This window comes from Miscanthus floridulus, chromosome 2 (genome assembly GCF_019320115.1).
Source record: "Miscanthus floridulus cultivar M001 chromosome 2, ASM1932011v1, whole genome shotgun sequence".
NCBI classification, from domain to species: domain Eukaryota; kingdom Viridiplantae; phylum Streptophyta; class Magnoliopsida; order Poales; family Poaceae; genus Miscanthus; species Miscanthus floridulus.
Window position 1 is genome coordinate 149,470,750 of NC_089581.1, and position 25,602 is coordinate 149,496,351.

Sequence of the window (25,602 nt, forward strand, 5' to 3'; positions counted from 1 at the left end):
GTGTCCGAGCCCTATAGCCGGCCACTGTTGTGGTATGGTCGATGGAGTGGCCCCGTCCTTGTCGTGCAGAAGTGACGCGCTGGTCATACTTGATCTTGTGCGTCGTGGGGCTCCAGTACAACTTGATGCAGGACATGGCGGGCGACGTGCTGGTCATCGTGCGATGACGTCGTAGGGAGCTGTGGCTCTGCAGATGCCGAGGCCGAGCCATCGTGGGGGGCTCGACGGACATGGATCCTCAGGCTGCCGAGCCCCTGAAGCAAACTGCCGAGGCCTTGGAGTGAATTTTGGTCCTGGGTACTGATTCCGAGACCACGGTATCCCAGACGTGGCTCCCCACGCTGCGTTGTTCTCGGAGCAGGAGTTGGCAGCACAGTGAGGCATGGGCGTCAACCATGTGCATAGTGGTTAGCACAGTGGCGGGTAACCCCTGCCCAGCCGTGCCTCCTGTCCCGTCGGCCATTCTGTTGTACTGTGCCGAGCATGCGGCCGATGTCAGGGGCAGCAGTTGACTGAGTTAATGCGACACGACGTTTTGTCAGAGGGACGGGTGAAGGAAGAGGCAGCGGAGTGCTGCCGAGCCCGCCTCGCGCGAGACGGAGGGTCGGCGGCCCGGCCGAGGCCTGCGACGAGAGGGGGTCGGCCGAGGCCTTTGGTGGGGGATTGCCCGAGGTCAGCGGTGAGGGGGCCTCGGGCGAGTCGGAGAATCGGCCGAGGCCAGCGGTGTTTAGCTGGTTTCGACTTTTACGAAGTCTAAGCAGTCGTTTTTTGGTTCTTGCTTAGGGTACCCCTTCTCACGGTATCCGACATTTAGTGAACCTTTTTCTTTTTTCTTTATTTTCCTTTTGAAAAATGCAAATAGACGAAATCAAGAAACAAGACCGTGACGAGAACGAAGTACTATTTGTTTCCCTAAAGTAGTATATGTCTTGAACATTTCTTTGCAAAAAAAAAAAAGTTTAAAACTTCCGTACCAATTTGTGTGGAATGAGACTTCTGTTTACAAATGAGGCGCCGATGGTTGCATAGCCTCTACATATTATGTGAGCCATCTTATTTAGCCAAACACTAGTGGATAAAACTCAAAATTTCCTGCTCGTGCATATCGTCCTGTTCTTCAGCACTACTTTAACAGTACTTTTCAGCGAACAAACAATGTTTTCCTCTCACAATAAATCAGTATAAGCCAAATTTCAGCGAAATCAACATAGCCTTTATTATATATAACATTGTTGAAGCCTGAAAAGCAGAAACAAGTGATCAACGAGAGCTTACCCTCGGTCTCAGTAAAGAAATCCGTTGTATTACTAAAGAATCCAATGTCCTGACAAAACACTGACCAACATGATTAAACAGGCATGGCATCATCTAGGGCGCACCAAACCTGGAGCGACCGGCAACTACTAATTAACAACCTCCCAAGTCCTATGTTGCATCAACGACGTCTTAATCTAATGGATGGACGAATAAAGTATGCCATTTTCCAATGCCTGTCACGAGAAGATCTTCGAACCCCCCAGAAATTTCAACTCAACTCTTAATAATCGACTAGCACGGTGGGCGCGCTACGCTGTGCCAGCTTTTGCTATGCGTGGACAAACGGTTATGGACTGTTGGTTAGAAACTGGATTCTAAGGCAGAGCAACTAATCCTAAACTGTTTAATCGTTTGCCTATATTTTAGTAATTAGTAGTCGTAACGTTGAAAACATAAATACACAAAAAAAAGAACTACATTTTCTATCAAAACAAAGACAGGGTGTGCATGAAATATTGAGCCCAAGTAGAAATATTTTCAAAGAGTATGCCAAATAAAATAGATTGCAGTTCAACCGGTCCACTGCATGCGGAGGAAAATTAAGAACATGGAAGTTTAAAACATGACAAAACGCCAAAAGAACCCACCAAAGTGTAACCAACCAAACATGTGTACATTACTCCTCATTTGTCGCCCATAGGTTCTATTGAGGGGTGTGTGAAACACAAGAGGTTAAATGACAATAAGCATACAGTAGAAGCTATTAAAATCTAACATCAGGGATACATACAGACAATAATAAAAGAAACAATGAAAAATTAGGACCCGACTTTGTCTGCCATCTCCCAAAATAGACATCAACATCTGAGATTTTTCTGCAAGAATAGGATGAAGCTCAGTAGGAGTCATAACTCAGGAGAGCTGAAATGAGTTCGACATGCGTTATGGACTGACGCACATATTTTTGGCAGAACTGCCGCTTGTCAAAGCCCGTTTGGGCAACAAACCGACCGAACTAAATCAACAAAACGGTTCTTATTACGAAGGCGATTTTAGGTAAATCAATATACTGCAGCAACATCGTAATTTGTTACCTGAATAAATTTAATTATACAATTGAGAAGGTAGGGCAATGAAGCATTACTTTACTTAGTATGGTAAAATCCTGGTGCATAAGTACTAATGGCGAATAATAGAAAGGGGGATATAAAATAGTACAATCAATCATTCAGGCATGGACAAATTGTATTATAGCAAAAGCTCTTTCTACATCTGTAGTTAGCTAGATGTATGACGTGCAAGTCTCCATAGAAAAAATGAGAACTATATACAGGACCCTAGTGACATGCTTGTCTGCAAAGCAAATGAAAAATATAACTAATCGCATGAACCACATCTTGGATAGCCATTGATAAGAACCATATCGGTAAAGAAATGCAGGCTGAGTTACAGCGAATTAGGAATTAGACTGGCAACAGAACACAAGGCCTAGGCTAGGGGACAGAAGTGGTAAGTGGTGAATTGGTAAGGGAGACCATGAACAGAAACATGATTTGTATGGAGTGTCTGAACATGGTTTAGTAACCATGTTCTGCTGGTGGTATTTCGGTTGATTTCGGCTGATTCAATAGTGTTTCTGTGAGGGAGAATAAGCCGAAATAAGCGCAAGCCGGCTGAAAAGTAGATGAGCAGAACGGGGTAGATTGGAGCTAATTCCAAATCTGCATAAAACTGAAGCAGAGCTTGCAGGATACAGAGATGAGATAGGGTATGGTAGTGTAGATGGGAGTATTTGTGGAGGCACTTGCCAGCGATAGAGAAGAGTGATGCATTTTATTTATAACAGCATCTGGCATGGCACCTACAGCCTAATGAACAATTTTTAGCATTGTGAACAGTTATAACAGGAACATACACTACTGATTGCCATGACCTGACGGAGAAGAGAGAGGGTGTAGGCGTGTACCCTGTGAGAGAAGGGGCTGTTTGCCAACGCCTGTAGCACTTCTCGGATGTTGAAATCACCTGAAGACGTAACCAAACCGAGTTCGTGCCCAACCAGATTGAGAAGGGCACCAGAACCAGATAGAGACCGAGGAGGGGGCACGAACCTTAGTGTCAGGATGGCGGCGAAGTACTCGAGGATGGCGGCGAGGTATTCGAGGGCAGCGGCGAGGTAGACCTGGATGAGCCCCATGCTTGCCGGAGGAGATGAGGACGACCTCTATCCGTCGGCCGTCGCTTCCGTATGCATCGGGCTGCGCATCTTCCGCCAGTGCATTGGGCAGCGCAGCCGCCGCCAGATCCGACCGCCGCAACGGCCCCTGCAGCCGCAGGGGAAAGGAAGAGGCGACAACGCCCTGTTTGGGCTAGTTGGAGCTCAACTAGCCTTAAAGTAGTCAAACAGGAGGGCTAGAGTGGGTTATTTGCAACTAGCCCACCCTAAAAAACTATCCCCCAAAGAGGTGATTATTTGGGCTAGTTGGGGCTATTTGAGGTGGGGTCCACTGTTTTCTCTCTATTTTCACCTGCACCAATGATTTGGAAAGCACATTTATTATCATTTTAACCCTTGTATCCAAACATCTCTTAGGCTAGAGTTAGTTCAGGGCTAGTCCTGAGCTAAAACTAACTCTAACCTCTAGCTGTGCTAGAGTATCCAAACAGGGCCAACACGATCTGTGCGCACAGCCGTCGGAGAGGAAGAGAAGACGACGCTGGGGCGGAGGCGGAGGCGGCGAGGCGTGATGCCTTTCCTCTTTCTATTTTTATTTTTTATTACCTTGACGCGTAAAATTTAAGGGAGACCCTCGGACCGTGCTGGAAGCGGAAAGGCTCGTTTGATTTCGCTGGGTCGTAAATGATCGTAAATTTTTAGTTAAAAATAGTGTTTTTTTTCATACTAAATCAGCCAACAAAAAATAATCTATGATCTAATACGGTCTCTCGAACAGACTGGATAAGCCTGGAGGAAGTGGACAAAATAGGGCAGCTTACTTTGTCAATCGAACAGTATTTTTCTCACATAACAAATCAGTCGCTTTAAGCGAACGGGACATATATCTACGTTCTCTTTAATGGCCACGGCTGGTAGAATTTTGGCTAAAACTGGCTGAAAACATGGTTCTAGCTAAATTATTGTGAGAGAAAAATACTATTTCAACTGAAAAAAAAGTCGAACAAATTAAATATGGGATAAGTTCAACGAACCAATAACAATTAGAGTAAATTTCAAGTCTGCCCGTCTTCAGTTTCCAACTTTCCATGGTAGACGGTCTTGACCTTTTTGTTTTTTTGGGGGTGAACAAACCCTGGGCCCTGTCGCCCTGGGGAGTGGGGACTGGGGGTGCGCACTCAACGTTCAAAACGCAGGAGGCGTCCATCACAAGTGTTTGGCGTACTGGCGTGGGCACACTGGCACAGCACGCCCCTGTTCTCACTTTCACAGATCACAGTGGCGCGTGTGAAAAGCGCAGGTCACTCGGCGCGGGGAAAAGGCTGCTGCAATTGGCGCTGCCACCGAGGCCTCTCTCTTTCTCGGTTTCTCTCTCTCACGTGGTATCTCCTCGGCCCTCGCCTGTCCTCGCACTCCAGCGGTCCAGCCCTCCCCCTCCTCCCCTCCCACTGTCCCACCCCAAATTCCCCCTCTCACCCGTCGGTTCCGTAGCCCTCTCCATTCTGGGTTTTGGGGTCGTCTCCACGAGGAGTTGGGTTTGGGGTCGGTCGGTGGCGGCGGCGGAGGAGGCGGAGCTGGGAGGGGGAGGCCTGAGATATCCTGCAAGCGGGAGTTTGGGCGCGCTCTCTGCGGCCGGAGACGCGCGGGTGAGATCTACGAGGGCCGCTGCGGCGTTCTCGCGGGGCTGGCGGAAGACATGGGTTTCCTCTCGGCGAAGCTGCTGCCGTCGTGCGAGAGCATGTGCGTGTGCTGCCCCGCGCTGCGCCCGAGCTCGCGCCGCCCCGTCAAGCGCTACAAGAAGCTGCTCGCCGAGATATTCCCCAAGACGCCCGTGAGTATTCGGTTCTCGTCTCGCTTCGCTTCGGTCGGCGCGCTTCTAGTTTAGGAAGTTCGGTACCGGCATTGGCTGGCTGTTGCTGCCGCATGATGCATTGTGCTACTATTTTGGATCTGCAAGTAGTTGGTAACAAGCTTCCTTATAAAATGCCTAGCGGAATATTTGCTCTGTCAAGTGTGTCGTATTCTGTTTCCTCTAACTTAATTTTGTGGATTTTAGTGGTCAAGTGTATCGCTGTTTACTATGTTTACATGGTTTACTTTTGCAGGATGGTGCTCCAAATGAGAGGAAAATAGTGAAGTTGTGCGAGTATGCTGCGAAGAACCCACTGCGCATACCAAAGGCATGTGATGTTGCCATTTTGTGACGTATTGCACTGCTACAGGACGATGTGGTTTATCATTGCTTGTTTCTTCTTCACTGCTTGCCTGCCTGCCAGATTGCCAAGTTTTTAGAGCAGAGGAGTCACAAGGAGCTGCGCTCTGCTCATGTGAACTTCGTCAGAATCATCACTGAAGCTTACAGCAAGCTACTCTTCATTTGTAAGGAGCAGATGTGAGTTTGCCAATTTCTTAGTTACCACTTGTGCAATACTTATTGCAATGTTAACTGTTGCTGATAAGGTTTTGTGGCAGAGTTCTTATGTTGTCCTACTGTGCACATGTTTTGTTGCAGGGCATATTTTGCGATCAGCCTAGTGAATGTCCTTACCGAGCTTCTGGAAAGCAAGCAGGAGAATATTCACATCCTTGGGTGTCAAACTTTAGCAAACTTTATTAACAGTCAGGTGGGGCATGGCAATCAGACATGTTCTCGTTCTGTGCTTTAAGTTTTCACATAATTGGTCATCATGATTTTTTGTTTGAGGTATGCATCATGATTCAATTTTCCCCTGCATATTAGCAGGTAGACAACTCATATGCACGCAATATTGAAAGCTTGGTGCACAAAGTATGTGCGCTTTCACGTCAACAGGGAGAGGAGCACAGGCTTCTGAGGGCAGCAAGCTTGCAGTGCCTGTCAGCAATGGTAATACATAGTTCACTTCTTTCCCCCCTTTACTTTCCTGATGCTTTCTAGCAGTTTTTTTTTTCCTGAGGTTTAAGCTCACTGACTATCATAATGTTTCCGCAGATCTGGTTCATGAAGGAGCATTCATACATATTTGCTGATTTTGATGAGGTTGTTGTATCAGCTTTTTATAGCATTGACCTGTTGTGAATACTTCTTTTTGTCTTTCCACTATCTTTCTTGTTTGTACAGCTTATTTTCATGCTTACAAATAACCAGCTTGTCTTGCTTCGTGTCAGTCCTCTCTTGCTTGAGTTGCCTTGTCTGGATTTCTGGACCAAGTACTAGCAACTATTTGAGGCTGCAAACTATTACTTTTTTTCTTCGCTTATACATGGATGTTAGTTTACTGTTCCTTTGTTGTTTCTTCTATGAACCTCCGCCCTGAGTGATTATAACATGATGTTTTAAACCAAACTAGTTCAGCCTTGTCTCTCCTTTTCTAAGATAGTATGGTTGATCCATCTAGAAATTAGGATTTTTTTTTGGCAAAAGCTATCATTAGTACATGCTAAGCTGATTCGGCGTTGTGTGTCAAATTTAAACTGGATAAATTTTCTGCCAACACTCTTCTTAGGTTTTGATTTGTGGTCTAGTTCCTTGATCTTGTGTTGTACCAAACTCCTTTTATTTTTAATAAACAGATACACAAGCCTTTTGTGCATTCTTGAAAACTATTCTGCTGCTGATTGAAGTTTTGACCTGTTCTTGCATTCTGTTTGAAACTTTTTGATTGGTTGTTGAATGCATTTGATTTCAGTATTTCTTGAGTTCAATGCCATGTTGGAAATTGAAGATTTAATGTCCTGTGGATTTGGCAGATAGTGCATTCAGTGTTGGAAAATTATAGGACGGAGGAATCTAATGGCGATGGTGATGACAGACATGCATTGCAGCATAATTGGGTTGATGAAATAGCAAGGTCTGAGGGTAGACCTGGCGTAGGTGGTGGTAACGATGTGAATATTAACACTACAACTATTAGGCTGCGACCAGCAAGAAATTCGTCAGCTCTTACCAGGTAAGGGTATCTTTAGCTGGTATATCATGAACTTTCTGCTGAAAATGTATGCTGCTGCGTGCCATGCAAGTTCTTGCACCATGGTATTCTGTTAGTCTTATCTCGAGCAATAGTGCACACCTTTCTTCTGATTTGTCGAAGGGTTCAGTGTTCGGACCGTAACCGAGATCAGATATCATGCTTATGCTCTAGATTTTATTTGATGTTTTTTCGTCCAATATAATATCTTTGGAGTGTATAGATGTGGTAGAGGTGGATATCTGATAGCACAAAGATGTAGATCAATTCTGATTTTAGGATCTGCGTGCTGTAAGCTGTGTCCATTTGGGCATGTAATTAGTAGTCGCTCAAGCTTAAGATTTGCGTTATTGTCTGTTGCTTGGTTCTGGGTACAATCGTTCTGACGTCTGTGCTGTGCATGCTGGCCCTGTGTGCTCAGATGTGCTGGTGCGTTTTAAGTACATTTTGGTTTCGTGATCAAGTGACGCTTTTGTAAATTCATTGCTGTGAGGTCATGAAATTTGAGTTTCCCGTCGTGGAAAAAAGATCAATTCTGATTCCTATACTATGGCTTATTTGTTTTTCTATTACATTCTTGCTAGATTACTGATATGCAAAAAAAAAAAAAAAACTTGTGAAAATCCATGTATCGCTTAATTTATGCATCTTCCGAGCTATGAATTGAAACATGCTAACATTATTTAAAAGTTAAAAACACCTTGCCAGTTATTATCCCGCCTATATATTGTGGCCTGCCATTTTCCTTTTCTTTTTCATACTTTGTTTTGTCTTGTGTAAATTATATATTAAGTTATTCATTGTACTCCATTTTCACCAGCCCTAGTTCAATATACACAATAGATTATGGTTTGTTTTAATGGAATCGCAGGGATGAACGTGACTCCCCAGAAGTATGGTCGCATATTTGTGTCCAAAAGCTTGCAGAACTGGCCAAAGAGAGTACAACCATGCGTCGCATTCTAGATCCAATGCTTTCATACTTTGATATGAAGAAACAGTGGGCCCCACGACATGGATTGGCTTTGCTTGTTTTGTCTGATATGGCTTATCTGGAAAAGAGTTCAGGTAGTTTGTCTACTCCCAAGAAGTTTTGCGTTCAAGCAACATTATGTTCTATTTGAAATTTCTTTCAAATATTTGTACATGGATTTTGTGAGGATTTTTTTCTCCTTATGGTACTATAGAGTATGTTTTTGGTTTCCTTTGTTTCTTACATAGTGCCAACATATGTAATCATCTTTCCCAGAGAGCACCTAACTCCATAATTTTAACTATTATTTATTAGAATAGATTATCTGTTCTATTACAAATCAGTCTTCATGGAAGATGTGGAGCATCCACATTCGTCGTCACATTATCCTCGAAACTCAGTATGGTTTGGTGTCACCCTATTATTGAATACATTATGATATGCACCACAACTTCGTTTCCCTGTGTATTCTGTTTTTCATTGCATTATCCCTCCATGCTAACGCGGTCTTGTCTTACAGGCAATGAACAGCTTATTCTAACTACCGTCATCCGGCACTTGGATCACAAAAATGTTGTACACGATCCTCAGACAAAATCAGATATTATTCAGACAGCAACGTCCTTGGCACGGCAACTTCGATCTCGAGGATTTGCTGTTGAACTTGTAGTGGCAGGTGACTTGTGCAAGCACTTAAGGAAAACACTAGAGGCTGTGGAGTCAGGCAATGTCGAAGATCAGAATTTGAATGAATCTCTTCAGAATTTCTTGGAGGACTGTCTTATGGAAGTTGTTAGAGGAGTATGCTCTGATTATTCTGCTCTATTACTTAACTGATATTATTGACAGTTCCCATTTGCATACCTGTTCTTTCCCCATTTAATTTACTGTTTTCTGGAACTTCTATTAGATTAATGACGTGCGGCCACTCTATGATATGATGACAATCACATTGGAGAATTTGCCTTCTATGCCAACTGTTGCCAGAGCAACCCTTGGAAGTTTGCTGATCCTTTCACACATAATCTCGTTGACATCAGTATCGTCTAACAGTCCTATGGTCAGTTGACAGATCTGAATTTAAGCTATCATCTTAAGTTCCACATTATTTATATACTGTGTTTTTTTTTTTTACTATGGAACAAACAATGTCCCCTGCCTCTCCCTTTGTACTTTCCTTGTCTTTGTCAATATCCTGTCTTTTGACCACCTTTACCATCTTTTTTTTTGCTTGTGTCTAGGTATTTCCAGAAGCACTTCTCCAGCAGATACTGAAGTCCATGATACATACTGATATCGACACTCGTGTGGGAGCGCACCACATGTTTTCCGCTATTATTGTCCAAGGGCCAAGCCATCTGCGGAGTGAATCAGAGTACCTATACGAAACAAAAAAGCAGTCTCGGACTACATCTGTATTTGCTTCAGCTACTGCTCTACTGGAGAAGTTAAGGAGAGAAAAGGAGAGTTTAAGTTCAGATAAGCCTCGAAATATCATGCATGATGATGTGAAGGAAATGAACATGCATGAAGAGGATAAACGGAAAAATCCAGCTTATTTCTCAAAGCTGGTTTCCTCTTTCATTGAAAGATGTGCAAAGCGAAGTAGCTCTGTAGAGGTACTCCACACATTACCACTGAATTCCCCACCCCACCCCACCCCTACCCCTGCTGAAGTTTATTTTTATCTCTCTTACAAATTTTCCTTTTGCCGTCAGCTGTGTTTATTAATGTGTAACACTAGCCTCTTCCTTGTGCAAATGTTTCAGGAGACCAATATTGCCATGCTAACTGAAGATCAAACCAACCAATTGCTGTCTTCATTCTGGATTCAGGCCAATCAAACAGATAATACTCCTTTTAATTATGAGGCTATTGGCCATTCATACAGCCTAACAGTTCTTTCTTCCCGCCTTAAGGTATGAATTTGTTTGGAAGAAAAATATCCTTTTGACGTTTTTTTGATGAGACAACAACAAATTTCACAGAAGCACAAAGTTGTCAGTCTTCTCTCTTCACATTTTTGGGCAACAACTTTATTTTATAATAGATTCAGTAGACTTGTCTGTGATCCCTTTTTCCAACTGCAATAAGGCATCCTTGCCTTTGTTTTAATAATCCTCATAATTATGACTAAATTATTTTCTAATGTTCTTGATGCCACAGAATTCAAGCAACGGCAATATCATTCAGTTTTTCCAGTTGCCTTTGTCCCTTCGAAGTGTTGCTTTAACCCCGAGTGGTATGATCTGCATTGTGAAATTTTATGGTTTTCCTATCTCTGCTTATTTATCTCTCATGCAAAGTCACATGTTTTCGTTTATGCAATTTGTTCAGAAGTTCTGCCGGCTTCTTGCCAACGGTCTATTTTTACATTAGCAATGAGTATGCTGGCTTTTGCTGGAAAAGTTTGTCACATCACTGAACTGTCAGACTTGCTAAGGTGTTTTTCATCTTCCAAAGTAAGTCTAGCGCAGAGAATATTAAGATATTATGCCTTTTTCACACAAAATACTTCATGCTGTATCTCCTTTATGGTTTTTTCATGTTCCTGGCTATCTTACACCAGCTTCTGCTTCTGTACTATTTAGCAAATGTAAATGCATTGGTTTTTCATGTATGATTAGTGAAAATGTATTATTAAATGCTATGCAGATTGACCCTTACCTAAGAATAGGTGAAGACTTGCAACTCTATGTAAGGTTGCAATCGGATCTAGGCAGCTATGGTTCTGAAAGTGATCAGGAGGTTGCCAAATCCATGCTTTCTGACTGCAGGACAAAAGTAGGGATTAACGATCAGCGAGTGCTTGATGTTATTGCCTCTGCACTTTCTAATTTCATTGAGGTTAGTCCTTTGCATGGTCAGTGTGATTTTGCCATATGTTTTTTGTTGGCATTGCATGCTGGCGTCACATGTGTTGGAGACTTGGAGTATGAGAGTATGGGTATATTAGGCCCATGAGGCCCATGTATGACTAATATATATTGCTACCCTTCTAGGGTTAGCCTAAGTAATGGATTCTCACAACTCTAGCATGGTATCAGACTAGGTTTTCTTCTCCCCAACCAGCCGCCAGGCGCCGCCGGCCGGCCTCTTGCCGCCGCCATGGCTGGCCGCCCTCCCCCTCCCTCCCCCACCTACTTCCAGGCCTTCCCCTCCCTTCCCTACCCCTCCTCCTGGGCCCAGCGCGCGGCGCGGCCGGCCCGGCCGCCGCCGCCGCCAGGCGGCCTCCTTGCCGCGGGCGCGGATGGCCCGGCCGCCGCCGCTGCTGCTGTGGGCGCAGGCGCGGGCGCGGGTGGCCCAGCCGCCGCGGGCGCGGGCAGCCTGGCCGCTGCCGGCCGCCGCCGCTGCTGCAGGGGCGGGCGCGAGCGTAGGCAGCCCCGCCGCTGCTGCTGCCGCTGCGGGCGCGGGGGAGAACCTAGAGCCTTTCTTCTTCCCCGCTCCTCCTCTGCCGCCCCTGCCCCTCTCCAGACGGCAGGGGCCAACTCTGCTCTCGCCGCCGCCCTCGTGGCTGCTCGGGCTGCTGCTGCGGACAGCCAGGCCCGGGTGCGGGCGGCCGCCCTCGCTTTGGAGCGCGAGCGCGACGCGGCTGATGCCCTGGCCCGCCAGATCGCTGAGGCGGAGCAGCTCCTCGTCCTCCCTACCTCCTACGATACCGCGGCCACCTCCTCAGGCTCGACGGGTCACCGCGCGTCTCACACCGCGGTCATCTGGCACGACCCGGCCGACCCGCACGTGGCTCAGCTCCACTACCAGGCCGGGGGTGTCCAGAACATCCGACTCCTCGTCCCGGTCGTCCTCGAGCCTGAGTCGCCCTCTTACGCCCGCTGGAGGGACCTGGTCCTCACCCTCCGCCGCTACGCCCTCGACGACCACGTCCTAGTCGACGCCTCGGTCGCGGCCCAGAACCCATCGTGGTTGTGCCTTGACAGCGTCGTCCTCTCCTGGATCCTCGGGACGATCTCCTTGGACCTCCACGACCTCGTCCGCAACTCTGTTGACACTCGCTGGGCTTGGCTTGCGCTCGAGGGCCAGTTTCTGGGCAATGCAGAAGCCCGGGCCCTGCGTCTCGATGCGAGCTTCCGCACCTTCGTTCAGGGTGACCTCTCCGTTGGCGAGTTCTGCCGGCGCATGAAGAGCATGGCGGACTCCCTCGGCGACCTTGGCTGGCCCGTGGAGGACCGCATTCTGGTCCTCAACGTCCTCCGCGGGCTCAGTGACCGCTACGCCCACCTCCGGACGTGGATCACCCGGCAGAGGCCCATTCCCTCCTTCCTGCAGGCCCGTGACGACCTTGTCATGGAGGAGCACACTCAGGGCGTCCAGCCAGGGTCCACCTCCGCGCCAGGGTCCTCGTCTTCCTCGACTGCCTTGGCCGCTACTCCTCCGGCGCGTTCGTTCGCTCCACCGCCGTCGTCGCTTCTTGGTTCTCCTCCCCCCGGGCCGAGCGGGGGTGGGGGGGGGGGGGGGCGTGGCGGCCGCCGTCGCCGCGGAGGGGGACGTGGGGGCCGCGGGGGCCATCAAACACCGGTCCCTCCCGGGAGCCACCAGTCGCCCGCGACTCCACGGGGTGCACCCTGGCCCTCTTTCCACAACCCGTGGTCGGGGCGCATCTCCATGTGGCCCTTCCCGGCTCCAGGCAGAGAGCCTCGCCCACCAGTGGCCTTGCTCACTGGAGCTCCTCCGGGGTTTCACTTCCCGTCTGCGTGGGCTCCACCTCCCAGCGCATCTTCGTGGGTGACACCTCCCGACACCTCGCCCGGGCCTGTCGGTTGGAACCCGGCGGCCTTGGCCAGATCCTTCAGCACCATGGCCCTGACACCGCCTGCCGGTCCCGACTGGATCGCCGACTCGGGTGCCACTTACCACACTACTCCAGACCCTGGTATACTCTCCTCTATTTACCCTCCTTCCTCTCATCCTTCGTCCATCATGGTCGCGAATGGTTCGTGTCTTCCAGTTACGTCCGTGGGTGCCGCCGGCACTCATGGTTCCTTTCGTCTTCCTGACATTCTTGTTGCACCCTCTATGGTTCACAACCTTCTTTCTATTCGTCGTTTTATAGCTGACAATTCCTGTTCTGTTGAATTTGACTCTTCTGGTCTTACTGTAAAGGATTTGGCTTCCCGGCGTCCTCTTCTCCGATGTGACAGCACGGGACCCCTTTACACCCTTCGGTTTCCGGCGTCTGCTTTCTCTTCGTCGCCGTCTACTTTGTCAGCTGCCTTCGCCGCCACTCCTTCCTCCACCACTTGGCACCGTCGCCTCGGCCATCCTGGACGTGATGCTCTGACGCAGCTTAGTCGCAGTTCCGACATTGGTTGTACTCGGGCTCACGATGAGCACTTGTGTCATGCGTGCCAGCTGGGCCGTCATGTTCGTCTCCCTTTTTGTTCTTCTTCTTCACATACTACGCATGTGTTTGATCTTGTACACTGCGACCTATGGACATCTCCCGTCATCAGCATTTCTGGGTATAAATACTATCTTGTGGTGGTTGACGATTTCTCGCATTATTCGTGGACTTTACCTTTGCGTGCAAAGTCGGATACCTTCACCACTCTTCTCCACTTTTTCGCCTGGGTGTCTACTCAGTTCGGCCTTACCATCAAGGCCGTCCAGTGTGACAATGGCCGTGAGTTCGATAACGGCACCTCCCGTGCCTTCTTCCTCTCTCAAGGTGTCCAGATGCGCATGTCTTGCCCGTATACCTCCTCCCAGAACGGCAAGGCCGAGCGCATGATTCGCACCACGAACGACACCATGCGCACCCTTCTGCTCCAGGTGTCGCTTCCTGCTCGCTTCTGGGCAGAGAGTCTGCACACCTCCACCTATCTCCTTAACCGCCTACCTTCCGCTGCCTGCCCGGCTCCCACACCACACCACGCTCTCTTCGGTACCCCTCCTCGGTATGACCACCTTCGTGTCTTCGGGTGTGCATGTTACCCTAACACCACTGCCACCGCTCCCCACAAGCTGGCTCCCCGTTCCACTCTGTGTGTCTTCCTTGGGTACTCCCCGGATCACAAGCTTTGACCTCACCTCCCGTCGGGTCCTCATCTCTCGCCATGTGGTGTTTGATGAGTCTGTCTTCCCCTTCTCCACCACCACCACACCACCTCCCACCCCCGATCCTGACACCTTCTCTCTGTTTCCCACTGACACGGTGGTCTAGCCACTTTTACCGCTGTCTCCTGCAGGTACTGCTTCCCCGTGCCCCTCGCCGGGCCCGTGCCCCCGCTCGCCGCCCACCAGTGACGCCCCTGGCCCTGCGCCCTGCACGGGTCCGGAGGCGTCGCCCTCCGGAGCTGCCCCTGCCCCTACGTCCGCCGCGGGTCCAGGGACGCCGCCTGTCGCACCTCCTGCGCGTTTCGCCCAGCCGGTGCACGTCTACCAGCGCCGTGTGCAGGCGGCACCGCTGCCTCCGGCACCACCGGGGGCCCCCTCTCCACTGGTGACGCCTACACCACCGGTGGCCCCTTCTCCGCCGGCGACCCCTACACCGCCGCTGCCGCCTCAAGCTGCCCGTGTCGTGTCGCCGGTGTACCACCCGCCACTCCTTCACCGACACCCGCGGCATGTTCACCCTATGGTGACGCGACACGCGGCTGGTACCCTGCGGCCCCGGGCTCTCGCGACGATGCCCGACGACCCGCAGATCTCTCCTGTACCCTCTTCCGTTCGCGACGCCTTGTCGGACCCTCATTGGCGCCGCGCGATGGAAGAGGAGTACGCGGCTCTCCTCGTCAACCAGACATGGGATCTGGTGCCCCGTCCACCCGGATCCAACGTCGTCACTGGCAAGGTACAAGGCTCGCTGGGTTCTCCGGGGTTTCACTCAGCGCCCTGGAGTCGATTATGATGAGACTTTCAGTCCCGTGGTGAAGCCGGCCACCGTACGCACAGTGCTCTCCCTGGCTCTCAGTCGCTCTTGGCCCGTGCATCAGCTGGACGTCAAGAATGCTTTTCTCCACGGGACTCTCACCGAGACAGTCTACTGCAGCCAGCCAGCGGGGTTTGTTGACTCTTCTCGTCCGGACATGGTCTGCCGGCTCAACAAGTCTCTCTACGGCCTCAAGCAGGCCCCCCGGGCGTGGTACTCTCGGTTTGCTGCTTTCCTGCTGACACTGGGGTTTGTGAAGGCCAAGTCAGATACATCCCTGTTTATCTATCATCATGGAGCTGAGACTGCCTATCTGCTGCTCTACGTTGATGATATTGTCCTCACAGCCTCCAGTCCGTCCTTACTCAGTCGTGTCATCGCCTCTCTTCAGCAGGAGTTTGCTATGAAGGATCTTGGTGTGCTCCACCACTTCCTCGGGGTCACTGTTGAGCCTCGCCCCACCGACCTTCTCCTTCACCAGCGGCAGTACACTCTTGATATCCTGGAGCGTGCTGGGATGACTAACTGCAAGCCCTGCTCTACTCCAGTTGACACACAGGGCAAGCTGTCAGAGGCCGTGGGAACCACCGTGGCAGACCCCACTGCTTACCGGAGTCTTGCAGGTGCCCTTCAGTACCTCACCTTCACCAGGCCAGACATCACCTATGCAGTGCAGCAGATATGCCTTCACATGCATGATCCCCGAGAGCCTCACCTCACTGCGCTCAAGCGCCTCCTTCGCTACCTCCGCGGCACTGTCGACTACGGCTTACTCCTTCAGCGGTCTAGCTCCACCGAGCTCGTCGTCTACACTGACGCCGACTGGGCCGGGTGTCCGGACACTCGGCGCTCTACCTCCGGCTACGCTGTCTTTCTGGGCGGCAACCTGGTGTCCTGGTCGTCCAAGCGCCAGCCGGTGGTCTCCCGATCCAGTGCCGAGGCGGAGTACCGAGCTGTCGCTAACGGCGTGGCTGAGGCCTCCTGGCTCCGACAGCTCCTTGCCGAGCTCCACAGCCCTCTCTCCCGGAGCACGCTGGTCTACTGCGACAACGTCAGTGCGGTGTACCTCTCCACCAACCCCGTGCAGCACCAACGGACCAAGCATGTGGAGATCGACCTACACTTTGTCCGTGATCGGGTTGCCATCGGCGATGTTCGGGTCCTCCACGTCCCGACCACCTCCCGGTTTGCCGACATCTTCACCAAGGGCCTCCCGTCATCGACCTTCACCGAGTTTCGCTCCAGCCTCAACATCATTGGTGGCTAGTTGCGTCTGTGGGGGGGCTCGTGTGTGTGCTTCTTTTCATGTCCAGTCTGTAACTCCGCTGCGCCGGTAGTTCAGACTGCGGGGGGGGGGGGGGGTGTTGGAGTATGAGAGTATGAGTATATTAGGCCCATGAGGCCCATGTATGACTAATATATATTGCTACCCTTCTAGGGTTAGCCTAAGTAATGGATTCTCACAACTCTAGCAACATGCTGTTGTGAAGCAAATGTACTATTCCCCTCCCCCCTTTCTAATTGTGATTTCCCTTGTTTTTCTAATCGAAACTGCACTAACAGATGGGCAAGGATGTACTAACAAAGGAGCTCACTGAGATGTTCACACCTGAAGAGATGCCTCTGTTTGGGTCAAATTCAGCACTTGACTGGGCCAACTTCAATGCGCAAGCATTTTCTGATGAATCCCTTTCTTTTGATGAGGTGGGTTGCTTACATTAAACACTGAACAGACCTTATGGTTCATTGGATGAAGGCACTTGTGTATGCCTGGAATGATTCGATGTTCCACCTTGTTATTTTTCTTTCCATCATGACAAAAAATGTTTCTAGATCAGCTCACAAGTCCTTTGCATTGCAGGAATGTTCAAGGACCTCTTCAGTAGATTGTGGCTTGCACGAGTCACCAATAACCAACACTGCTAGCTCCATCTCAAAGATTACTCTACCACAGTCTGTTCCACATGTTTTAGGTGTTGGTCAATTGTTGGAATCAGTAAGTACTTCAAAATTCAGTTGACTTGTTATTCATCTAGTTCACATTTGTACTAACATTGTTAAGTATCAGCAATTAGGCATCCTTATGTTTTATACTCCCTCCGTTCCAAATTATAAGAGCTTTAGCGTTCCCTTTCTACCTCTAACTGGGGCATCATGGTAGTTTATTTATTATATCACGTAACCGAGTTACGAGTTCTGACTATCAGTCTCTGTTATCAGGCACTACATGTGGCTGGCCAGGTTGCAGGTGCATCTGTTTCAACCTCACCTCTTCCATATGGTACAATGACTAGTCAATGTGAAGCCCTTGGATTGGGAACCAGGAAGAAACTATCAAGCTGGCTTGTCAATGGACACGAATCAACCCCGGACAATCCTATGCCAAGTCTTCCCACTGCCCATCATTCCATCATTCCCAAGGTACGGAGATGTCATATCTGAATTCTGAAACATGTCTCCTAGAATGCTGTTATCATGTATATTGTTCTCACACAATCTGCATTTGTCCAGGTAAACTCTGCCATGTTCCGCACATCATCTGAACCATGTTCTGCAGTGAAGCTTCCACCTGCCAGCCCCTTCGATAACTTCCTGAAGGCTGCCTATCGCACCCACCCGGAGCTGTGATCGACTGACCTAAACACAGCCCTCTTCACGAGTGCTAGTCTGCAGTACCAACGCGTAGGGTACTAGTTATCTAATGGAACACTTTATCTATGACGTGGTTTTAGTTGTAGTAGCGTAAGTATGTGTATCTATCTACTAGATGTCTGTTGCATATGCATATCTATCATCTTACGACTGCCTCTGTAGTTGTAAGTCGCGAGCTCTGTGTCGCCTGTGCAGACTGAGTTGTATGAGAATTACTGAATATGTTTGGCACTCCGGTATGCTTGCCAAAACGTTTGTTCTGAGGTCTTTCTTTTTAGGTATTCTTGAGGTAGAGGGAGTTTAGAGGGAGCTTCTGTATGCTTGCGAAATCGTTTGTCGTAACTGGTAGTGTTGTGTATATAATCTCGGTCTTGTCTAAAAATGTTTTGTACTCCTGTTATGGGCCACTAACGCAACGCAATTGGAATAAATTAGTAGCGGTTTCGGCAATACTCCATCGGCAAGCATAGGGAGTATTTCTGCTAGGGAGATTTGAAACACTTTCATTCTGTCGCCGGGAGTGTTGTTCCGCTTGGGGCACCGGAAAAACTCACATTTTTTCCTTGTCACTATGACGTGAAGACTGAAGACCTAAGGAATACCATATCACCGGAATCCACTGGTCATACAACCTCTGCAATATCATCTCCACCAATGCTAAGCCGGTTTGTTTGGTCGCATTTGGCTTATAAGTTATGGCTTATTAGTCAACAAATAATATTTTTCTCTCACATCAAACCAGTCAATAGTACTTTCAGCCATGGCTTATAAGCCAAACCAGCCAAACGAACAGGGCGGCTATCTAAAACATATGCTCTACTTCTCTGTTTAGGTAGCTATCCATTTTCGTACTACCCATGTTTTGTTGTTTACTTCAGCAACACTTCTTGAAATAAAAACTCCAAATCCATCCTTGTAGAGGATGACACGTGGGACCCACGTGTCATCCTCTACCAGGTTCTTCCCATGGAGCAGAGCCAGTAGGGGAGGGCCTTGCCACCGAGGCAAGGCCGCGGCGTGGAGGGCGTCGCCGCCCGGGCAGGCCATGCCAGGGAGGCACTGCCGTCGGGGCAAGGCCGTGTCATGGAGGGCGTCGTCGCCTGGGCAGGCCACGTTGGGGAGGCACCGCCGCCGGGGAGGGCGAAGTCGTGTCGGTCCGGTCGCGGGGAAGAAGAGCGTCAATGTAGCCACGAGAGAGAAAAACAGTAGGGGGCCAACAGAAGTATGGGGTGAAGGAGGAAAAGTAAGAGTCCAACCGAAATAGGGGTGTAGTAGGGGGTTTGCTGGAGCTATTTTTTTTACCCTCACTACCTAAATTCTGAGTATGGAATCAAGTACAAGGTATTTGCTGGAGATGGTCTAACCTATATACTCCATAATAAATTCTTTTCTTGAGTCTTGCACTCCCCCTCTTCTATTTTGTTACTTATTTCTTTTGTCTCTTGGTCTGTCGTCCTTTTACCCTCGCGGCCTCACCTTTCTTGAGTCTTGCACTCCCCCTCTTCTATTTTGTTACTTATTCCTTTTCTATCTCTTAGTCTGTCATCCTTCAATGAATCAATGGTGGCACACCACTCATGTTGTCGCTTGCCCACCTAAGCTCATCGCAAAGCGTATGGTTGACATTTAAGTTGAGTCAATCTTCTCCTAGTTTTTATAATGAATTAATCTTTTATTGCACATATATTTATTGTGGACCTTAAAATCTATTTTTTGTTTTAAACTCGAGCCAAGCCTAATTAAATCTAGAAAGAGAAAGTTTATTATGATTAGCATGAGAGGATTAAGTCCACTTTTGGTCCTCGACTATTGGATTCGTCTGATTTTGACCCTCAACTACAAAACCATATAATACTGGTACCCGAAATGCTAAAACTGTTCACTTTTAGCACCTAGACGAGAGCAGGGCTGTTTTGTCTATCTTGGAGCGTTTTGACCACGCCACGCTGGCCCCTCTTTCCTCCCTGTCACCAGCGGCGAGTAGGCATGGTGCGCGTGTAGGCTGCGGCGCCGGTGCACGAGCAGGGCGATGGTGCTCGAGAAAGTTGCGGCGGCGGCGCCCAAGCAGCATGGCAGCACGCAAGCAGGCTACGACAGCTATCGCTCCCCTGCGCCGCAGTCGAACTCGCCGCGGACACCGCCTCCCTACGCCGCAGCCGAGGCCGCCGGTTCGGCCAAGCCCTAAAGATCGCGGCGCGCCCGTTGCCGGTTCGCTGTGCGGCATAGCGGCCATGGCATCGTTGTGGCCTCGTCCGTCTGCGCACGTGGCCGGGACAACGCCGCGTTCCAAGCCGAGCCCTCTCCGCCCCAGTTGCACTCTCCTCCATGTTCCCCTCTCCCTACCGCACCCAACGCGCCTCTCTGCGGCACGAGCGCGGGCGCAGGCAGTAGGGCCACCAGCCACCTGCCGCGAGCGCTGGCTTTGCGTGCAAATGCGACGACGGGAAGGCACGGACGTCTCTCTTCCCCTCTCAAATTTGCGATGTTTCCAATCTCTCTCTCCAATTCCTCACCACCTTAGGAGCCTTGGGTCTTGAGCTCGTTGTTGGGCGTGATCCCATCAGGGATCATCCTCTATTAAGCTTACTCGAACCATTCTCATCGTCGGTGGCCGCCATTGTCACCGAGCTCAAGCTCCGTCGCAATCAACCCCATCTCGCCCACTCTCTTTGCTACCTTCGCTTCGTTTCTGTGTCACCATAACCTCCCGGGTGTCCTCTGTGTACAGGTTTCGCAAAGCTCCACTGGTTCGCCAAGAAAGCCGATGCTGCCCCAGTTCGTCGGCTGCCTTGCCACCGCCCCCATGGCTAGCACTACTCCGCTCGCCTCCGAGCCAACTAGAGCCTTCTACAGAACACCGGTGAGCCGTAGTCCGTCTTCACCCCCTTGCTTAGCCCGATGTAGCCGTCGCCTCGTCGGAATGCAATAGCGTCGCCGCTGCCACGGACCTGCTTGTGGCTAGGTCACGCCAGGGCGTCGAGGCTGCTACCACCGGCATCGTAGGGCCGCGCGACCCCATCCGAAGCCGCCGCGCACGCTCCGTCCACCTCGTCCGCCGATAGGGCGAACCTCCCCTGCCCACAGTGGGCCCGAGCTCACCTGTCCGGATGCTGCTGGAGCTAGACGAAGGAGAGGGAGGGGATGAGTGGTTGACATGTGGGCCCCACATGTCACTGAGACGGAGGCCGACGTCCTATGTGGTGGTCAACGCCAGCGTGGCGTGGTCAAACCCGCTTCACGTTGGACAAAACAGCCCTGCCTGCGTCCGGGTGCTAAAAGTGGACGGTTTTGACAGTTGGGGTACCAGCAGTAGACAGTTTTATACTTGAGGGTCAAAATTAGACGAACCCAATAATTTAGGGGCTAAAAGTGGACTTAATCCAGCATGAGAACCACACAGAAGTAACCTAATCACTAGCTAGCCCTAAGAAATAACCTAAATTAGCTCTAGTTAATCCAAACAGAAGGGCTAATAGGTGGATTAATTTTTTAGACAAATCTTCAACCGGTTGTTAGCCAATTAGTTAGCCAACTTTGGCTAATTTTAGTCTAACTAGCACTTCCTCTGTCTCAAATTATAAGATGTTTTGACATTTTCAGATTCATAGTATTTGCTATGTATCTAGACATAACATATATATCTAGGTACATAACAAAAGCTATGAACCTAGAAAAGTTAAAACGTCTTATCATTTGAAACGGAGCTAGTAAATTTGAAACGGAGCTAGTAATTAGCCTTAGCTCATTAAAAAAAAAACTGGCCATTGTTTTTTTAAGGAACAACAGGCCCTTGCTAACGTTTCCTTAAAAAATGGCATGCTAATTTTTCCAAAAAAAAAATGGCATGCCTGAAATGAGCCTGTTGTTCCTAAAAAAAATAGCATGCCGTTCGAGACCATTTCTTCTCTTAAGGAACAACAGGCCCATTCCAAAAAACAACAGGCCCTTGCTAATGCTTCCTCCAAGTGCGGACGAGGCCGAAAGGCCGAAACACAAAAGCCCACGCTTTCACTTTCCCCAGTGACTCCGGGACCATTTCTTCTCTTATTTATCTAGGACCTGTTTGGCACGACTTTGGTTTTGGAGGAGTTATAAATTATGACTTCTCTAAAATAACTCTCCTCTACTTTTACTGAAAAACGGCTCTCCCAGAAAATAAAAATATTTGGCAGAGCTCCTCTAGACGAGCAGGAGCCGGAGTCGGAGAGAGGAGCCCTGCCCTTACCACTCTTCTCGCCTCGCGGATAAGAGGCGAGGGCTAACAAACCAAAGCCCCCTTCCGCCCAAAACCCCACGCGAGCTCCGACTCCCGTCCATGGCGACCGCCACCGCAACCTCTTCCTCCTCGCTGACCACTCCTCTCCTCCGCCCGAACCCCAATACCAGCCCCGATCCCAGATCTCTCCAACTCCTTAGGTTTCTGTCCTCTTCATTCGCCTTCCTCTTCCCGTCCTCTCTGCCGGCCCTAACTTTCCATCCGCGTCTTGCAGGAGCAGGAGGTGCGCTCGTGCCGTGACTGCCGCCGTAGCCGGAGGAGCGGTGCCTTACGGGGCTGCTCCGCGGCGCGGGATTTGGTCGATCAGGTGGAATTTGTCTTGAGCCCTTCGAGCTTCGTGCCGTCTGCCTGAAATGGGCTTCGTTAGGTGCCACGGGGTTTCTGATGTTGTTTGTGCCTGTGTTAGGGATGACTTGGTGGTGCCGAGATCGCCCTACTTCCCAGTGGAGTCCGCGGCGGGGCAGGAGCGTGGGCCATCGCCCATGGTGATGGAGCGGTTCCAGAGCGTCGTCAGTCAGCTTTTCCAGCACGTACAATGGCACTGTATTTTGTACAAGTGTTTGGTCTTCTTACTAGGATGGGTTTTACTGGATTGTATTGTGGGGTTTGTGTGACTATATATTGGTCTCTGTGCAGAGGATTATCCGGTGCGGTGGCCCTGTTGAGGATGATATGGCCAACATCATTGTAGCACAGCTGCTTTACCTCGACGCTATTGATACCACTAAGGTGAAAACGAAGGGGAAAACTTTTTTCTGCTGTAATTCCCGTGTGAATAGAGCATGCTTGTGCTTTAAACGAACCTTTGTTTGTTGATGCCAGACAGTGAACCACCATTGTAGTACTAAACTTCGTATAGTGCTTCTTTAACTTTCTGTGGTGCGCAATTGGGTTATACAATTGTGACCACAGAACTTGTAGGTTTAGCCAATGTTGCCATTTCATCTAGCTAGGGACTCAACTGCATGATAATTATATATTCAAACATGGTTTCTTACGTCCATCTAGTGCTGATTCTTGTCAATTTTCCTGTAGGATATAATTATGTATGTGAATTCACCAGGAGGGTCAGTGACAGCTGGTAATAGCTCGTCTAACATAGTATGTTTGCGTTAGCTGCTTCAACTAAATACTAATGCATTTTCGTTTTCTGTTAGGAATGGCTATATTTGATACAATGAAACACATCAGGCCTGATGTATCCACTGTTTGTATCGGACTAGCTGCAAGGTACTGAACACAAATTCTGCTGAACGATCATCAATTGATTCAGTGCTTTGCATGTTACATGATCTTCATCTTCATGTTTGATTATTTCAGTCTGGGTTTATTTTCCCTATGTAGTTCATTCTGTTCTCGATGTGGGAAGCACAATTGATCCTTTGTGTTTGCAGTTGCAGTAATTGGAATGCTCAGTTCGTATTAACCTGCTTAGTCTGGGATTTGGGATCGTAGTAACTAGAATGTATGGCCTTGGTTGTGCTAGTATAGTTCTTGTTCGCAGACAACACTTGCATGACGTGAGTTATTTTAAACTACCATGGTACCATATCTTCAGTTAAGTAGATGAGTTCTCAAATTGCACAATTGTCAACTCCAGATGCAAAAGCAGCGATGTGCTTTTATTTTGCATACTTGCCCTGTGTTGAGGTTACTATTCAGCAGATTCACCTTTTGTAGCAAGCAAGCATGCTCAATTATCTGCACAGAAATGTCTAGTAATTTGATTTCCATTCTAATTTTGGTACATGTAGTTCTGCTATGAATAAAAGGTAGGAATGAAGTATGCTTTCACAAAGTAAGCATTATGTATTCCTGCTTTTAGTATTTAATATTTTAGTGTAACTAGCGATAGATAATTAAATATAGAATGTTAGAGATCTAATTTGTGTTTCAGTTTTACGGTTTGTTGGTGTGACCATGTTTATTATTTATTATTGAGATTCTGTGACCATTTCTTATTATTGTTTAACTCCAAATTATGCCATGCCTCATGCAATGTTATCTTTTATTACCTGGAGATTCTTACACTCTTTCTGCTGTTTGATGTTTCCTTTTGGCAGTATGGGAGCTTTTCTACTTAGTGCTGGGACCAAAGGTAACAGTATTGATTGCTAATAAAATACATGTAGGTGTAGCTTACATATCCAAGCTTCGTTATAGAAGTCATAAAATTGGTGAAAATATAATGCAGGAAAGCGATACAGCTTACCAAACTCGAGGATAATGATCCATCAACCTCTTGGAGGGGCCCAAGGACAGGAGACTGATCTTGAGATTCAGGTAAACTCGCAATGTGGGACTAAGGAAAATGTCTTGCTTTTTCTAGACCAGTACAGCATCTTAACCAAAGATATTCTCAGTTCTCATTTCTTCTCAACAACGATCCTTATTTTCTAATTTTCATACTCAGCTCATCTTACGGTTGTTATATATTGCATATTGTTTTTTATCTCTATATATTGCATTGTTACAAGCCAATGAGCTCCTCAAGTTATTTACAAGCCAATGGCAACCGAGTAAGAATTACAATTGTTATTTACACCAGCAGTTGCTCATCCTCAAGTTTCTGATTATTTTCTTCAGGCTAATGAGATGCTGCACCACAAGGCTAACTTAAATGGATACCTTGCATACCACACTGGGCAGCCCCTGGATAAGATCAATGTAGATACTGACCGTGACTACTTTATGAGCGCGAAAGAAGCAAAGGAGTATGGCCTTATTGATGGAGTAATCATGAATCCCCTCAAGGCCCTTCAACCACTTCCAGCTTCCAGTTAGTCATGAAGTGTGCTAGAACTCCAAAACTTTTTTGTTTATTGTATCAATGTGTCTGTTGGAACTGAGTTTCCACTGCGGTGTTTCTATTAGCTTGGCTACATAATATTCTACATCCAGAGGCGTCAAAGATTGTAAAAAACAAGATCTACGGTTAGGATATCCATCCTTGGCGATGGACATTGGAATTAAATTAACAGTATTAAAGAGCCTGGCTACATAATATTCTACATCCAGAGGCGTCAAAGATTGTAAAAGAAACAAGATCTACGATTAGGATATCCATTCTTGGCGATGGACATTAGAATTTATTAACAGTATCCAGGCCTGTTCGTTTGATCCAAAAACCAAGGGGATTGAGTGGGATTCAAGCCCCTACAAGTCAAAATCCCCCTCTACCCTCTTCAATAAGTCCCATCTCAAGATGAAACGAACAGGGATGTCTTTCCCCGCCTATGTGCTCCATCAGTAACAGGGATGTCTTTTCGTTTGGGAAATGCGAATGGCATGTTTTATCACAGGGATGTCTTCCTTTTTTACACGACCGATGTCTTCCGTTTTAGGTCAACAGGCAACAGTGATAACTATGTTTATTAAAAGAAAAATTCCGATTGGGAATGCGAATGGCATGTTTTATCACAGGGATGTCTTCCT

The 25,602-nt window shown here is 48.5% G+C and overlaps 3 protein-coding genes across 5 annotated transcripts; all 3 read left to right on the forward strand.

Moving 5' to 3' along the window:
• The first annotated feature begins 4,846 nt into the window (after positions 1–4,846).
• Positions 4,847–18,159, forward strand: LOC136532753 (protein SEMI-ROLLED LEAF 2-like). Of its 2 annotated transcripts, none has more exons than XM_066525349.1 (19): positions 4,847–5,264; positions 5,539–5,613; positions 5,710–5,825; positions 5,946–6,057; positions 6,174–6,299; positions 6,405–6,452; positions 7,163–7,362; positions 8,252–8,448; positions 8,874–9,154; positions 9,264–9,413; positions 9,595–9,972; positions 10,123–10,272; positions 10,520–10,595; positions 10,691–10,815; positions 11,009–11,200; positions 16,803–16,943; positions 17,101–17,235; positions 17,460–17,660; positions 17,751–18,159. In XM_066525349.1, the coding sequence occupies exons 1-19, from the start codon at positions 5,130–5,132 to the stop codon at positions 17,865–17,867; spliced, it is 2,955 nt and encodes a 984-aa protein (XP_066381446.1). In that variant the 5' UTR covers positions 4,847–5,129; the 3' UTR covers positions 17,868–18,159. The 2 variants fall into 2 exon arrangements, with proteins under 2 accessions (XP_066381446.1, XP_066381451.1); XM_066525354.1 differs by having other exon boundaries at positions 4,848–5,264; positions 6,177–6,299.
• LOC136532782 (U1 small nuclear ribonucleoprotein C-like) lies at positions 12,378–13,526 on the forward strand. Its single transcript, XM_066525376.1, has 2 exons — positions 12,378–13,241; positions 13,472–13,526. The coding sequence occupies exons 1-2, from the start codon at positions 12,488–12,490 to the stop codon at positions 13,504–13,506; spliced, it is 789 nt and encodes a 262-aa protein (XP_066381473.1). The 5' UTR covers positions 12,378–12,487; the 3' UTR covers positions 13,507–13,526.
• Positions 18,160–22,096: 3,937 nt separating the features above from the next.
• LOC136532770 (ATP-dependent Clp protease proteolytic subunit 5, chloroplastic-like) lies at positions 22,097–25,315 on the forward strand. Of its 2 annotated transcripts, none has more exons than XM_066525368.1 (9): positions 22,097–22,307; positions 22,382–22,474; positions 22,574–22,676; positions 22,804–22,896; positions 23,203–23,248; positions 23,325–23,397; positions 24,231–24,265; positions 24,362–24,450; positions 24,754–25,315. In XM_066525368.1, the coding sequence occupies exons 1-9, from the start codon at positions 22,207–22,209 to the stop codon at positions 24,949–24,951; spliced, it is 831 nt and encodes a 276-aa protein (XP_066381465.1). In that variant the 5' UTR covers positions 22,097–22,206; the 3' UTR covers positions 24,952–25,315. The 2 variants fall into 2 exon arrangements, with proteins under 2 accessions (XP_066381465.1, XP_066381460.1); XM_066525363.1 differs by having other exon boundaries at positions 22,574–22,697; positions 24,754–25,284.
• Positions 25,316–25,602: the final 287 nt, after the last annotated feature.